The sequence below is a fragment of the Labrus mixtus genome, chromosome 8 (assembly GCF_963584025.1).
Source record: "Labrus mixtus chromosome 8, fLabMix1.1, whole genome shotgun sequence".
NCBI classification, from domain to species: Eukaryota; Metazoa; Chordata; class Actinopteri; order Labriformes; family Labridae; genus Labrus; species Labrus mixtus.
The window spans coordinates 7,292,850-7,305,975 of NC_083619.1; the positions used below are offsets into that span (position 1 = coordinate 7,292,850).

Sequence of the window (13,126 nt, forward strand, 5' to 3'; positions counted from 1 at the left end):
TCAAAGGCATCCTCTGTGATAACAGGAAACAGGAAATGTGATGAAACAAAGCCCCATGCAACCACAAACTCCCTTGTGCAATCTGAGTCAAAGTCAGAGAGAAGAAAGATGAAAAAAGATTATCTGTTCACATCTTCGGCAGCAAGCAGAACAAGGACTGCTAGCTTCAATGGAAAGAACCTGAGCACATGGCTTTTCATCCTTTTATAGGGTAAACGGAAATGTTGATTCTCCATCTGAGTCTGCATCATGTTGACTTTTAAACAGTAGACTTTAGGTTAGATCTGGTAACATTGAAATCCGTCAAACTGAACAAGTTTCCCCGGATAATAAATCAGAAGGATAACATATTCATGAACTCTAATCATGGACTAAGAGACTCAGACCTTTTTAATAATATATAATAAAAGCACATAGCACAGGCTGTGCACTTTGTCAACTCACAATCAGTAGATATATTTACAAAACTGTTCTGATAGATTGTCATTTGTGGAGGAATACAGACTTTACGGAGCTAATTACAAAACGTGAAATCTTGGATGGTTTGGCCCTCAGTTAAAGGACGATCTCATGGAACAAGCTTAGTCATCTTTTATTTGTAGAAAGAATAGAATGAAATGGTATTTGCTGTGTACTTGAATATTTCTTGATGAGCCAGTGTATCAGTTTAGAAAAAGCTTCTGCCAAATTAGACAAATTTACAATGTGCAGGGAATCATTTATTGGTGACGTTTTGGTACTAGACCTTCATCAGGGTAACAGTTTGTAAAAACAGACAGGACATTTTAAATAGGAAGTGGCTACAAGCCTGCAACCAATCATTAGAATCTGCAAAGGGCTAAAGCAAATCATCATTCACCATCATGACGTCAGCTCTGAATCACAAATAAACATCAGCTTCCTGACCGAGAGCACACATACCAAAACAACAATGTTGTATGTTTGTGTTGCCAATAAATGTTTCTTTGTTAGACGGTGTGTAGGAGTTTGCCTTTTTTTTTTACTCTCCTACGCACCTGACCTTTGAAAATAGATGTGTGACGAATATTTCTATTTAAAATGAGTCAAAGTAAGAAAAAGGTTGAAGTATTCAGGAGAGATGCTCTGTCAGAATTTGCAGATGTATAGTTTATACCTCATTTATCAGAACTGTTACATGTGTGTCTGAGGGTGATCACATCCTGGGGGCGTCAACACTTTGACTTTTTTTTGTTCTGGTTTCAAGTTGCAAATGTATCCCATTTTGTTTTTGAACTGTTTGCTTTTTGCCTTAATTGTTTCTCGTTTTCTTTCCTACAAACAGAGACAGCATCATCATCTCTATTACCAACTGTGCGACCAGCGTGTATGCAGGCTTCGTCATTTTCTCTATCCTGGGCTTCATGGCGCACAACCTGAACGTCCCCGTGTCGGAGGTGGCCGACCACGGCCCGGGCCTGGCCTTCGTTGCTTACCCAGAAGCCCTAACTCTGCTCCCTATCTCTCCGCTCTGGTCGCTGCTCTTCTTCTTTATGCTCATCCTGCTTGGACTGGGCACTCAGGTGAGGATGGAAAAACTACACACTGATAGGCTGCGCTTGCACCACTCTGAAATATGTGTGTTATTTCATGAATCATGTTTGAAGTAAATGTGACAATGAGTGCAAATTGCATATTTTTGCATTTGAAGTGTTCATGCTAATCTTGGTCTTTATGAATCTTACCTTCGAACAGTTGGGCTATTTTCAAGTTAACTCTGAAGGCTACATATTATTTATTACTGGATCAGGGAGACAGTTTCATACAACCCAACATTTCAAAAAGTGTACCCTTTACTTTTCAAATATATGGTCATCACTTTAAGGATCAAAAGCATCTATAGTCTTATATTATAGCATTGCCATTGTTATAACTTGTAAGCTATTATAGACAAAAGGCTTTTATTAATGCCTGAAGTTGTTAAACTATTTCTGATCATTTGTCAGAGCTCCTTTAGGATCGTGGTACCCCTGTACGTATCCTACAAGAGCAAATGTGACCCACACATTTGCAGTTTAATCTTTGATTTATTTGATCCTTAAACCTTTTTTCCCCACTCTTGTAGTTCTGTCTACTGGAGACTCTGGTAACAGCCGTGGTCGACGAGATTGGAACAGACTGGATCATGCGGAACAAAACTGTTGTTACACTGTCAGTGGCTGTAATCGGATTCTTACTGGGAGTGCCGCTAACTACACAAGTAAGTCCCAAACACAAATGTTGAACATATCTTGAAACACAGCTTGTTCTCTGAAATGGTGACAGTTTTTTTAATCATTCTCTGTTTTCTGTGTGCAGGCAGGAATCTATTGGTTGCTTCTGATGGACAACTATGCTGCTAGTTTCTCTTTGGTCATCATCTCCTGCATTATGTGCATCTGCATCATGTACATTTACGGTAAGCAGGGATATGCGCTGAATATGAGGGAGGGTTGACTGTTCCTTGATTCATAAATGTTATTTTCTGAGTGTTTGATATATTAGCCAATTTCTTTCCCCCGTCTGGGGCTGAATGAGGTAGGTTTTCATTCTGTGTCTAGGACAGTGTTTGGTAATAATCCTTCCATGTTTTTTTCCATTATTAAAGGGGGTTCCGCAAGGTTCAATAATGGGTCCTGTTTTATTTACAATATACATGAACAATATTACATATGCTATAACAAACTTTAACACCCACCTTTAAGCCGACAATACAGTTCTGTACTGCTTTGCAAACACTACACATTCAGCCATTCAAACTCTCCAGCAATCTTATAATCAGTGCTCTGTTTATTCTGAAACTGGTTCTCAATACAAATAAGACCAAATACATGTTTTTCTCTGGAGCCAGAGATGTTGCAGATTATGGTTTACAGATCACCACTTTGACAGGAATCAAAATTGAAAGAGTCTCTGAATATAAATATCCTGCTGTCTGGTTGGATAAAGACCATCCATCCATTTTCTTCCGCTTTTCCGAGATCGGGTCGCGGTGGCAGCAGGTGCAGTAAGTCAGCCCAGACTTCCCTCTCCCCAGCAACGCTTTCCAGCTCCTTCTGGGGGATTCCGAGGCACTCCCAGCCTAGACGGGATATATAATCCCTCCAGCGTGTTCTGGGTCTGCCCCGGGGTCTCCTACCAGTTGGGATAAAGACCTGTGATTCAAATTCCAAATTGATACTCTGGCCGCCAAATTAAGACAAAAAATGTGTTTCCTCTACCGAAACAAAATTAACTTCCTGATGCTCATCAGAAAACTGGATTCTGGATTATGGCGACATTGTCTTGCTCCCTTAAATTTAATGTATCCCTCCCCCATCAGATTCATTTTCGGTGACAGTTACTTCACACATCATTTGCCACCATAAATCACTTCTTTATTAAACCAATCTCAAGACAACACTCAAAACGTTCTATTAACTGGCTGAAGCCTGAAGTCCCACAGGACACTTAATTCTTGGAAAAACTGCTTTTTAAATTCTCTGATGCATTCACATGAAACACTTTGCAGCATGCATTCAAACTCCACACATTGGTACCTATGGGTCAGTTAAAAACTACTGTACTTTTGAATGAAACTGTTTTACTGTTGCTGTTATTTGTATTTATTTTGTTGTGTATTCTGTTTAGTTGTACTCTCGACATCATTAAAAAAAAATTAAGGCATGCCATCAGTGATTCTTAGAGATTTAAATAAACGTTGAATGACATACTTTTTTTATACAGTGGCTTCTTTAAAAACATGCTTGGAGAAGATTTAGACTGTATGGTTTGGGGATCACCAGTATATAAACAGTAGTTGTTAGTTTGTTTGGGTCAAGCATGGACAAAGTAATAGGTTAAGATGGATTCATAGAAGAGGACGAAAAAGTTTCACACATTGTCAGTACTTTAGTTTCAAAATGATGTCAAAATTATATTTTTATCTTTTATCAAGAAGTGTGAGCTTAATTGAAAACTCTCCATGATACATCCAAACTAATCAATCACACAGAAAATATCTTTCAGTATGTTTTTCAGTACGACTGGGATTTTTTTTTTTCTTGCTTTACTCTTCTTTTCTGCACACTCAGCAAATTTAAACAGCTTCAGGGCTGGATTAAGATAGTACCCGCCACCTCAGGCTACACATTTAGCCACTGTTGAAATAGTGCAAACATGTCTGCAGACAGCATAGTCATGAGTAGATAAATTACAGGCATAGCATAAATATTTCTTTTTATACTGTCAGACACTGAATCCATATTTACATTTTGTAGGATGCCATTCAGGATACATATGAAGGTTTCAATTATATGAATCAACTACATTTTTTCCATTGTTGTGATAATTCTTTGCATCAGTTTTTTTTTTTTTTTCAATCAGAAGCAAATTCATCAGCATCTTGGCAGCAGACCCACAGTCTGATATCAGCAGTGAGATGACAAAGATAAAACGCATGCCAGAGTCATCCCTTTAAAAACACCACAATGGAATTGATTTTGGGGCTTCCTAAAAATTTTTTTGACTGAAACGGAAAATCCTGATGGCTGTAAAGATAAGATCGTCCTGTGAGGATAGTAGTGGGAATCTTCCTGTTCCAGTATCCAGCAGGCAACCTGACATCAACAGACCAGTAAACTTTAGAATACAATCTGTGCAGAATTATGAACCTGTACAGCTGAAAACTTATATACAGACGGTATTTAACGTTTATCATCAGAGGATTAGAGCCGGCTTTTACACCAACCTCACCCTATGGTGGAAAATAAGGAAGGAAGATTTTATGTTATCAGGAAAATCACACATAACTTAAAGCTATCAAGGGCAAGTCTAACCAAAAGCAATTTATTCCATCATACTTTAAAAAAGTAACTTTCAACAGCTAACAAAGTCATTGTCTCCCCCCTGTGAATGCTGATGACATCATTTAGTAAATAAAAAGATGGATATGTGGCAGATAGTGAGGCCCCGAGGTATCGGTTGATATCAGCCTTTTTGACAAACACTGACCCATAGGCAAATGATTTGGCATACACCGATGTCAGTAGCTGATGTGTATCTGATGTGTTGCATCAATTTGTTGCTGTTAAGCTGGTTTACCTGATCCAGAGAAGATGTTTATTATTGGTCAGAAAAGTCACCTGTTGGACGAGCTCTGATTTGTTTATATGGTCAATCATGACAGAATCTGACAGCAGTGTGGGAGTCTTACACCGTCTCGGAGACAGATCAGCAACACACACGTTTCAGTGACTACAGACAACAATCAATCAAACTTCATAGCTCATCACAAAGAATTATCAACAGTGGACTTACTTCTCAATCTTGAGAGTACTGTATTTAATAGAGACAGTAAAACAACCACATGCTGACTGTACTTTTATTATCTACTTGTGTGAAAAGTGTTTGTACATATTTTATATTTTAAAAACTTTGTGTTTTTATTGCAGGCCACAAGCGCTACTTTAAAGATGTGGAGATGATGCTGGGTTTCCCTCCTCCTCTTTTCTTCAAAGTGTGCTGGAGATTCATCTCCCCCGTCATTATTTCTGTAAGTGAACACACACACACACACACACACACACACACACACACTCATAAACAAGTCACATAAATATGTGTGAAGATTTGATTGTTACTGGAAACAAACCACACGGTGATCGCTGAGGTTTTGAACTTTCATTTGTCGCTGACACAGTGCTAGAGACCTGACCTACATTTTGAGCTGCAATCAGCACTAATCTGTTTTGGGTGCAAGTATAAAACTCTAAGAGAAAATATTTCTGTCTGGGAAAATGGACACATGCAGCTGCTATCAATGCTATTTCCCAAGCAGGCAGCAGCATTAGCCCACTAAGCTGCTGAGCCAACCAAGAAATGCATTGTTGTGGATTACTGATCAGATTTTTGACACTTTTGTTCTCGCTTTCATTGCACTTCACAGATTTTTGCCCTGCTCTCCAAAGGCCTCTGTTAAAATGGTCACTAACTCAGTGTCAGAGGCAGTCATGACTTCAAGATTACATGCAATTCACAATAAAAACATGCTAGCATGCTGTTGAGATTTCACCTGCACTTTGCTAATGCAGGTCTCAAGAAGAGTTTCTTGCCATTGTTAAAGTAAAAACAACCTTTTTTGACTTAGCTATGAACAGGTATTGATTTATCCCAAGTTATCATGGTGTATAGCTGTGTTTGATTATGAATGACAACACTCTTGTGATGGTACACTGTGAGGGAGACCAATTAAAGAAACACATTCTGACAGATGTAAAACCCTCATGCATTCACTATACATCACTCATCACTCTCTCTTGTGTCTATGCAGTTCATCCTGATCTTCACAGTGATCCAGTACAAGCCCATCACTTACAATGACTATGTGTACCCCGGCTGGTCCCTGGCTATCGGCTTCTGCATGGCTATGTCCTCAGTGCTCTGCATACCCATCTATGCCCTCTACAAGATCTCCAGGTCCCCAGGAGCCACTTTCAGAGAGGTACAGCACAACCCACAGCATTTTCTGCAGCAATTCTGCTTTGAACCACATGGAACATAAGCCCACTTACATCCTCTACGTATTTGTAAAAAAAAAGACTGCCACATGTCAATAGCAACTGTTGGTAATATTCTTATTTATCAGTATATACTTATTTACAATCAATTTTAATTTCTTGCGTCAAATAACAACTATAGTTATCTCATGACACGATAGATTTTGGGTATTAATCCATCATGAGCAATCACTTAGCAACTGTGGGAAGGAAAACCGTCCTTTTAACGGGCAGAGCAGAACCAGACATATCAAGAGGCGCTGCTTGTCAACAGCTAATGCAGGCAACTGCTTGAAGCCCCAGGCCAGTAGGGGGCCCCCAAGGGCTGATAAACCTAAAACTACAGCAGTGGCTCAACATGTGCAATGTTTGCATTGACAGTGGGAAACCTCCCTAAAGGGGCCCCATTTTACAGTACTCACTCATATTATAGTATGTGACTGAATGATGCTTGTCTAGCCCTAAATATGGACGAGAGACACTTTAATAACATAACTTCCGCTAAAAAAATTGTGTTGGTGTCAGATTACTTATAACATAATGAGGATGAATGATGTTTGGAAGGGCCCCCTGGGAATGTTTTTTTGCCTCGGGCCCCAACAGACTACAAATCACCACTGGGCATATCGGTGAACAGCCATCTGCCACCAGCAGAGAGAGTGGGATAGAGAGTGAGATTTATTGATTGATTGATTGATTTCTTTGTTTGGAACGAGTAAAAAAAAAAAGGTGTAGTCAGAAAACAGTAAAAAACAACAAAAAGGAAAGAGATGAATAGAGGATAAAAAAAACAGACAGACAGATGGGAGGACATATAGACTCTTAATAATGATACAATAATAAAATGGACTGATAATAACAACGGCAATAATAATGTTGACATGAAAACAAGAGCGCACCAAAACTCTGCACAAGATATAAAGGTCCACAATTTCCCAGTTTGGGATCAATAAAGTAAATCTATCTATCTAAGATACAAATTTAGTGAGATGCATTAATATGACATGTATGCATGCAGATAGAGAAAGAGGAGGTGACAGGAGCTCGTGTTTCAAGTACCCTGGCAGTCTAGGCCTATAGCAGCATGTCTGAGGACTGATCCAAAACAAGGAAAAGTTTAAAGAAGCAGAGAGGGCGCCTGTGTCTTGGACCCAAACTGGTGGTTAGTTTGGGATGGTTTTGATTGTTGTTGTAAATCAGTTAATGTGTATATTTGCTATTTTAGTTCCAAATCAGACCTGAGTTGATTGGACACATCTTTATTTCTGTGGTCTTTGCCTGCACAATGAGACCACTCTACATGACATGTGTCTCTTTCTCCTTCTATCCCAGCGGTTGAAGAACGCTTGCAAACCCCATGCAAAGTGGGGCCCCGCCCTGCAGGAGCACCGGACAGGCCACTACGCCCCCATGGCCTCTGAAGACACAGTGGAGGCTCGTCCCCTAAAGGAAAAAGAGGAGCTGAAGGAAGAGCAGAAGGAAGAAGAGAAGGAGACAGAAAAGGAGAAGGAGAGGAAGGATGAAATCAGCCTCACCATCCAGGGAAGCAACGGCTCCACCAACACACACAACAACCCCAGCGCATAGACGGCACCCTGCTCCCGTCAGCGCCACCATCTCCTTCTTCTCCCCCCTTCCCACTCCTCCATCCTTACCCCACTTTCCCACAGTCCTCTGTGGGGGAGATCCCATTCGCTGGAGACCTTTACATATTGTAAGGGCTTATTATATCTATCCTAACCTCTTCTATCTATCTGCGTGTTGTCTCTAGAGAAAGGAAGAAAAAAAAAAGAAAGGAAGAAAAAATTGGGTCATCATCCAAAAGATTTGTGTGTCTGTCAGTGTGTGCGTGTGGGTGGGTTGTTAATTTGTTACACATAATTTAATAATGCGGTTTGTTTTTCCTTTCCTATTTTTTTGTAAAACTTGTACATGTCATCTTCATATGCAGTTAGAGGTACAGTAGATTTTGACGCTGCATGTGTTTGTTTTGTGCATGCAGCAGCAACATAGAGACACACACTGTTCTCCTTTATTCAGTTAGATGGGTGTGTTTGGAGTCGGCGACTTTCTAGCAGCAGTCCTTGACAGCTGGAGACTTGTAACGATGGGAGGTGCTGGTAAACTGTGCCTGTACTGGTCGTTTACAGTATGACGATGCTGACAGATAAAAAGGAAAAAAAAAGGCCAGAAAAAGAGGCGGATAAACTCATTCACACTCAAACACTCACACTATTGTACATTTTACAGCACACAGTGACCTCAACCATAGTTGATCTCAGCTTAAGGCTAAGCTTGTTGTTGTTTTTATGCTGCTTCCTTCTTAAAATCGTTCTACAGAGCACAAATATTTAACAAACACCCGAGATGGTAACTGACACTTAAGGCTGATCATCTGTGGAAATCTCATTTGTAACTTTTCCACTAAAGCTGCTTCAACTTTGAAATGTCACTAGAGAGTACTGTACCGTCTTCTTGTGCATTCACACAGACACACAGCGCATTCGTTTCCTATCTTTTGACGGAAGAGATCCCAGCGCCCATTTCTCAGGGTCCAATCGAAGATTAACTTTGTGGTTTGTTCCTCGCCTGTGGAAACCTTGTCTCCACCAAGGTAGCCTGTTACAAATATAGGGACTGAAACCACCTAACTTTCTTCTATAAGCACCCACACATACACAGGAAACTGGTGGATGCAACTCTGTACATAGAAGTGCCAAGTCTTCCAGGCATTCTTTTTTGAGTGAAATGCATCTTGGGACAGGATCTTATGAAGGAGGAAAGTAGCAGGTGAAAGGATCATAGGTGTGTCGTAGTCTGTGTCTCCCTGTGGGTCGTAGCAATCTGCCCCATTATGGCATGTTACCAAAAACATAACCTGAGTTACCTGAGTCCTGCACATGTTTTTGGTAACATTTATACTGTTTATCTCGGACTGGTTTGGTGTCAGTCAGTGGAACCTTTAATGTATTTACAGGCATTTATCTTAAAGCTCTGAGCCAAGCTGTGACTGGTGGAGAGACAGGAAGCAGAGAGAGAGAGAGATGTAGCTTGTTTCCAGAAGAATAAAATAATTTTAAGTGAATAATGTAGTTTTAAATGTAGCTGTATAGTATTGTTCTCTCAGTATAATTCACCTTTTTACCTCTCATTATTGTAAAGTAACTTAGTAAATAATTATAAAGACAGAATATGTTTATTTTGTACAAAAACATAAAAACTACAGAATCATAATTAACCATGTTTACCATTCCTCATCTGTGACTTGACTTGTTGCTGTTGTGTAGGAGGGTGTGACAGGACAGAGAGGGGCTCTTTAGCATGCAGGGTTGTGTTTTTCCACAAGTGTCTGACTGGAGAGCATCCAGGACATTTGTAGCAGTGTGCTGGCAGTCTAAAACAGAACAAATACATGAAGAGAGTTTTGTTCTGTTGTCATCTAGACAGCTGTGTGATCACATGTTTCTTTGTCTGCTCAGGTGGTAGAGAGATGATGTTAGTTTCGCAGGCAGGGAGGATTTTTTTGTGTGGATTGCATCAGGATTGGCTTTGGTGTTTGTTCACTTTGTAGTTTCATTTTTTCTTTGTTTCTGAGCTGATTAAACAGGAATCAAATTGAGAAGATAATACCAGTATGAGCATGGAACATATTCAGATGATACACAAAATCAAATATAACAAACATACAGCAAACGTATTTGTTGTCACTACACTCTTTACATCCTCACTGAGAGATGAGAAGATTGATACCACTTTTGTGTCTTTACTATAAATATGAAGCTGGAGACACCACCACATGGTTAGCTTAGTTTAGAAAAAATACTCGTGAGGGGTGGGCTGTTTAATCTACCAGCACCTTACAAATGATCATGTATTGTTTCGCATCTTGTTTATTTAATATTCATAAACTCATGTGCTGCTTGCCCACTGAATGGCCCCGGCCAACTTTGTGTAAATCAGCAAATTGTCGTTTGACATGAAGCTTTTGTGGTGCTGGTAGATGGATTGTTTAAACCTAGGACAGAGTCAGATTTGCTGTTGTCCTGTTTCTAGCTGTAATGCTAAATTAAGCTAACAAGCAGTTGGTAGGTTGATTGGTTGATTGGTGTACCTTTGAAAGACAGAGCCAGCCTAGCTTAGTTTCCAGTCTTATTGCTAAGCTAAGCTAACCAGGTGCATGTTGGTTATTTGTATTATAGACCACACCAGGCTAGCTTGTCCCCCCAGTCTCCAGTAATAATGCAAAGCTAACCAGATAATGGGAGGTTAAAATTTTTACTTTTGACAGAACCAGGCTAACTGATTATTTTTTCGTTTTTAGTCTTTATGCTAAGCTAAGCTAACCAGGTACTGGCCCTACCAGCTTGGCAGGTTGCTTGTTTTACAGAGCTAGACTAGCCACCTGTTTCCAGTCTTAATGCTAAACTAAGCTAGCCAGATACTGGCCGAGGTCAAATATGTTACTTTTTGACAGAGCCAGGTTTGCTGATTGTTTTCAGTCTTAACCCAATGATAAGCTAGACTAAACTAAGCAACTGCTAGCTACAGCTTCATATACTGCAGACATGGCAGTAGTATCAAATCTTCTCGTCTTAAAGGAAGCTAGCTTCCACATTTTTTGAACTTCTCTTTTGTAAACAGTAATATTTTCTCATGCTTGTCAGGCTTTTATCATTATTCTGAAACATTTAAGCACAATTTAAGATCTGCACATTCTCTCTTCTCTTTCTATTCACCCACAATCATGTTTTAAGAAGAGGAATTTAAGAAACTGAATTCAAGATGAATGTGCAGTTGCTCCACTCATCCACTAGATGGGGTGATGCTGAGACTCAGGGTAGTAAAGGCACAATAGTGGTTTAGCTGTGAACTGAATTTAAAAAGGCCCATAGACACAAGTCTCCCTGTGGCTTACACTGTTAAAAGTATAAAACTTGAGGTCAATGATAAGCACAGAGGCTACAATAAAATAAAACAATTCACGAGACGCACAGTGAGAGTATTCTGAAACAAGCACACAGTTTTTAACAAACTCTTTTTCAAGGAAGGTGATCACATTTTAGGTTCATATATTTGATTTTAGGCGGAGACTTGTAGGTTTGGTTGCTAGTAAGTGATCTGTTTTAACTGTTTTCATTCATATCGCTTCACAAATCATGACACATTTTGTAGTAGCATTCATTTGTGATTAAATGACTGCAAAACCAGGTGCTCTATGAAACAAAACATTATCCATAATCTAAGTGTATTGCATTCCTTCCTGAAAGTAGAATTTTTCCACCTGAGGAACGTTACACTTTTAAAATGAGGTTTTATTTGATATTGAACGTATTATTCTCAGTGTTTAAGCGACCGGTCAATGCACAGACTGTCTCCTGTTTGTGATCGCGTGTCTCATGTGTTCATGCCGTAGTAAGTGAAGCTTATAGCCACCATGCTATCACTCTATATATCCCAACCCCTACCATCTCTGCTGGCCCCACAACTCTTCCTCCCTTTGTACAGTAATGTAAAAATATATAATCGGACTGTGTGTATGTGTGTGTTTACCTTTGCTTTTATTTTTTGGGGTGTTTTTTTTTGCTGGTTGAGGGAGGGCGGGCATTGTTTCATTTTGCTTTTGATTTGTCATTTTTCTTGTAGTGTACTGTAGATGACGTCAGGTGTATTGTGTACTCTATGTGTAGTGGATTAGCTCTTACTGCTAAGCCTGCATGTAGCGCAGGAGCTAGTGTCAGTATTGATGTCGATGTACCTCTAATCTCAGAACTAGCCGAGTCCTATTCTGCTAATAATATACAGTCTATCTTTTACGGAGAAAAAAAAAAAAAAACCTTTTTTTTACTAAAAGAAGAGAAAGAAAAGTACATATTTTATCTTCAGATTTTAATCATTGTTTACCATGTTCAATGACTACTTTGTTTATGAAGGCATATTCATAGAAAAAAAAACACACAAGCTCATAAAAAGCATTTTCAAATAAAAAGCTTTGGATCCAAACTTGAACTACAGAAGAATGGTTAGTTTTTAGCGTGAGCTCTGGTGTAGATGGCGGCTGCAGCTACATGACGATGAATATAAAGCTCTATTTTACACATTGCAGTGCCAACAGTCATACATCGCTGCTTACCTTTAATATCAGTCAGTGGCCCTTTATCCAAACAGTTCGGCTTTTTCTGTCTGAACTTTACAACATGCTCAAAAACAAGCACCAAAATGACTCTGTAACCAAGAACTAAATAGCATCAGGACCTTTAACTCACAGTCACCATCACTTTTAATGCAGATCTGATACATAACATTAGAGTATGATCCTGTTGTATGTGAACATTTTGAGAAAATATCTATCACATGGAATTATCTGGATTCTAAAAGAGTAATTTGGTCCTCCATATAAGCTGAAAACAACACACATATTCGACCCATGTCCTAAATATTGATATAATATTACTGATTAGTATCGTCATACACTTTGGTGTTGAACGTGAACTAAATGAAGGCCATTTTCTACAGAAATATGAAGCACAACTCTTCTTTAAAACAAAACTGTGATTTCACCTCATTACCTCTCGAATGACTTACTACTGCGCATA

At 39.3% G+C, this 13,126-nt stretch overlaps 1 protein-coding gene across 2 annotated transcripts in view; it reads left to right on the forward strand.

The window, feature by feature from the left end:
- Window positions 1-12,658, forward strand: part of slc6a9 (solute carrier family 6 member 9) — an 88,194-nt gene extending 75,536 nt beyond the window's left edge. For both annotated transcript variants that reach the window (XM_061043992.1, XM_061043991.1), the window contains 7 exons: window positions 1,304-1,541; window positions 2,084-2,218; window positions 2,317-2,416; window positions 5,430-5,530; window positions 6,308-6,478; window positions 7,866-10,706; window positions 10,881-12,658. In XM_061043992.1, the coding sequence (XP_060899975.1) occupies window positions 1,304-1,541; window positions 2,084-2,218; window positions 2,317-2,416; window positions 5,430-5,530; window positions 6,308-6,478; window positions 7,866-8,120 (1,000 nt within the window). In that variant the 3' untranslated portion in view covers window positions 8,121-10,706; window positions 10,881-12,658. The remainder of the gene's footprint in view (window positions 1-1,303; window positions 1,542-2,083; window positions 2,219-2,316; window positions 2,417-5,429; window positions 5,531-6,307; window positions 6,479-7,865; window positions 10,707-10,880) is intronic.
- The last annotated feature ends 468 nt before the right edge of the window (window positions 12,659-13,126 follow it).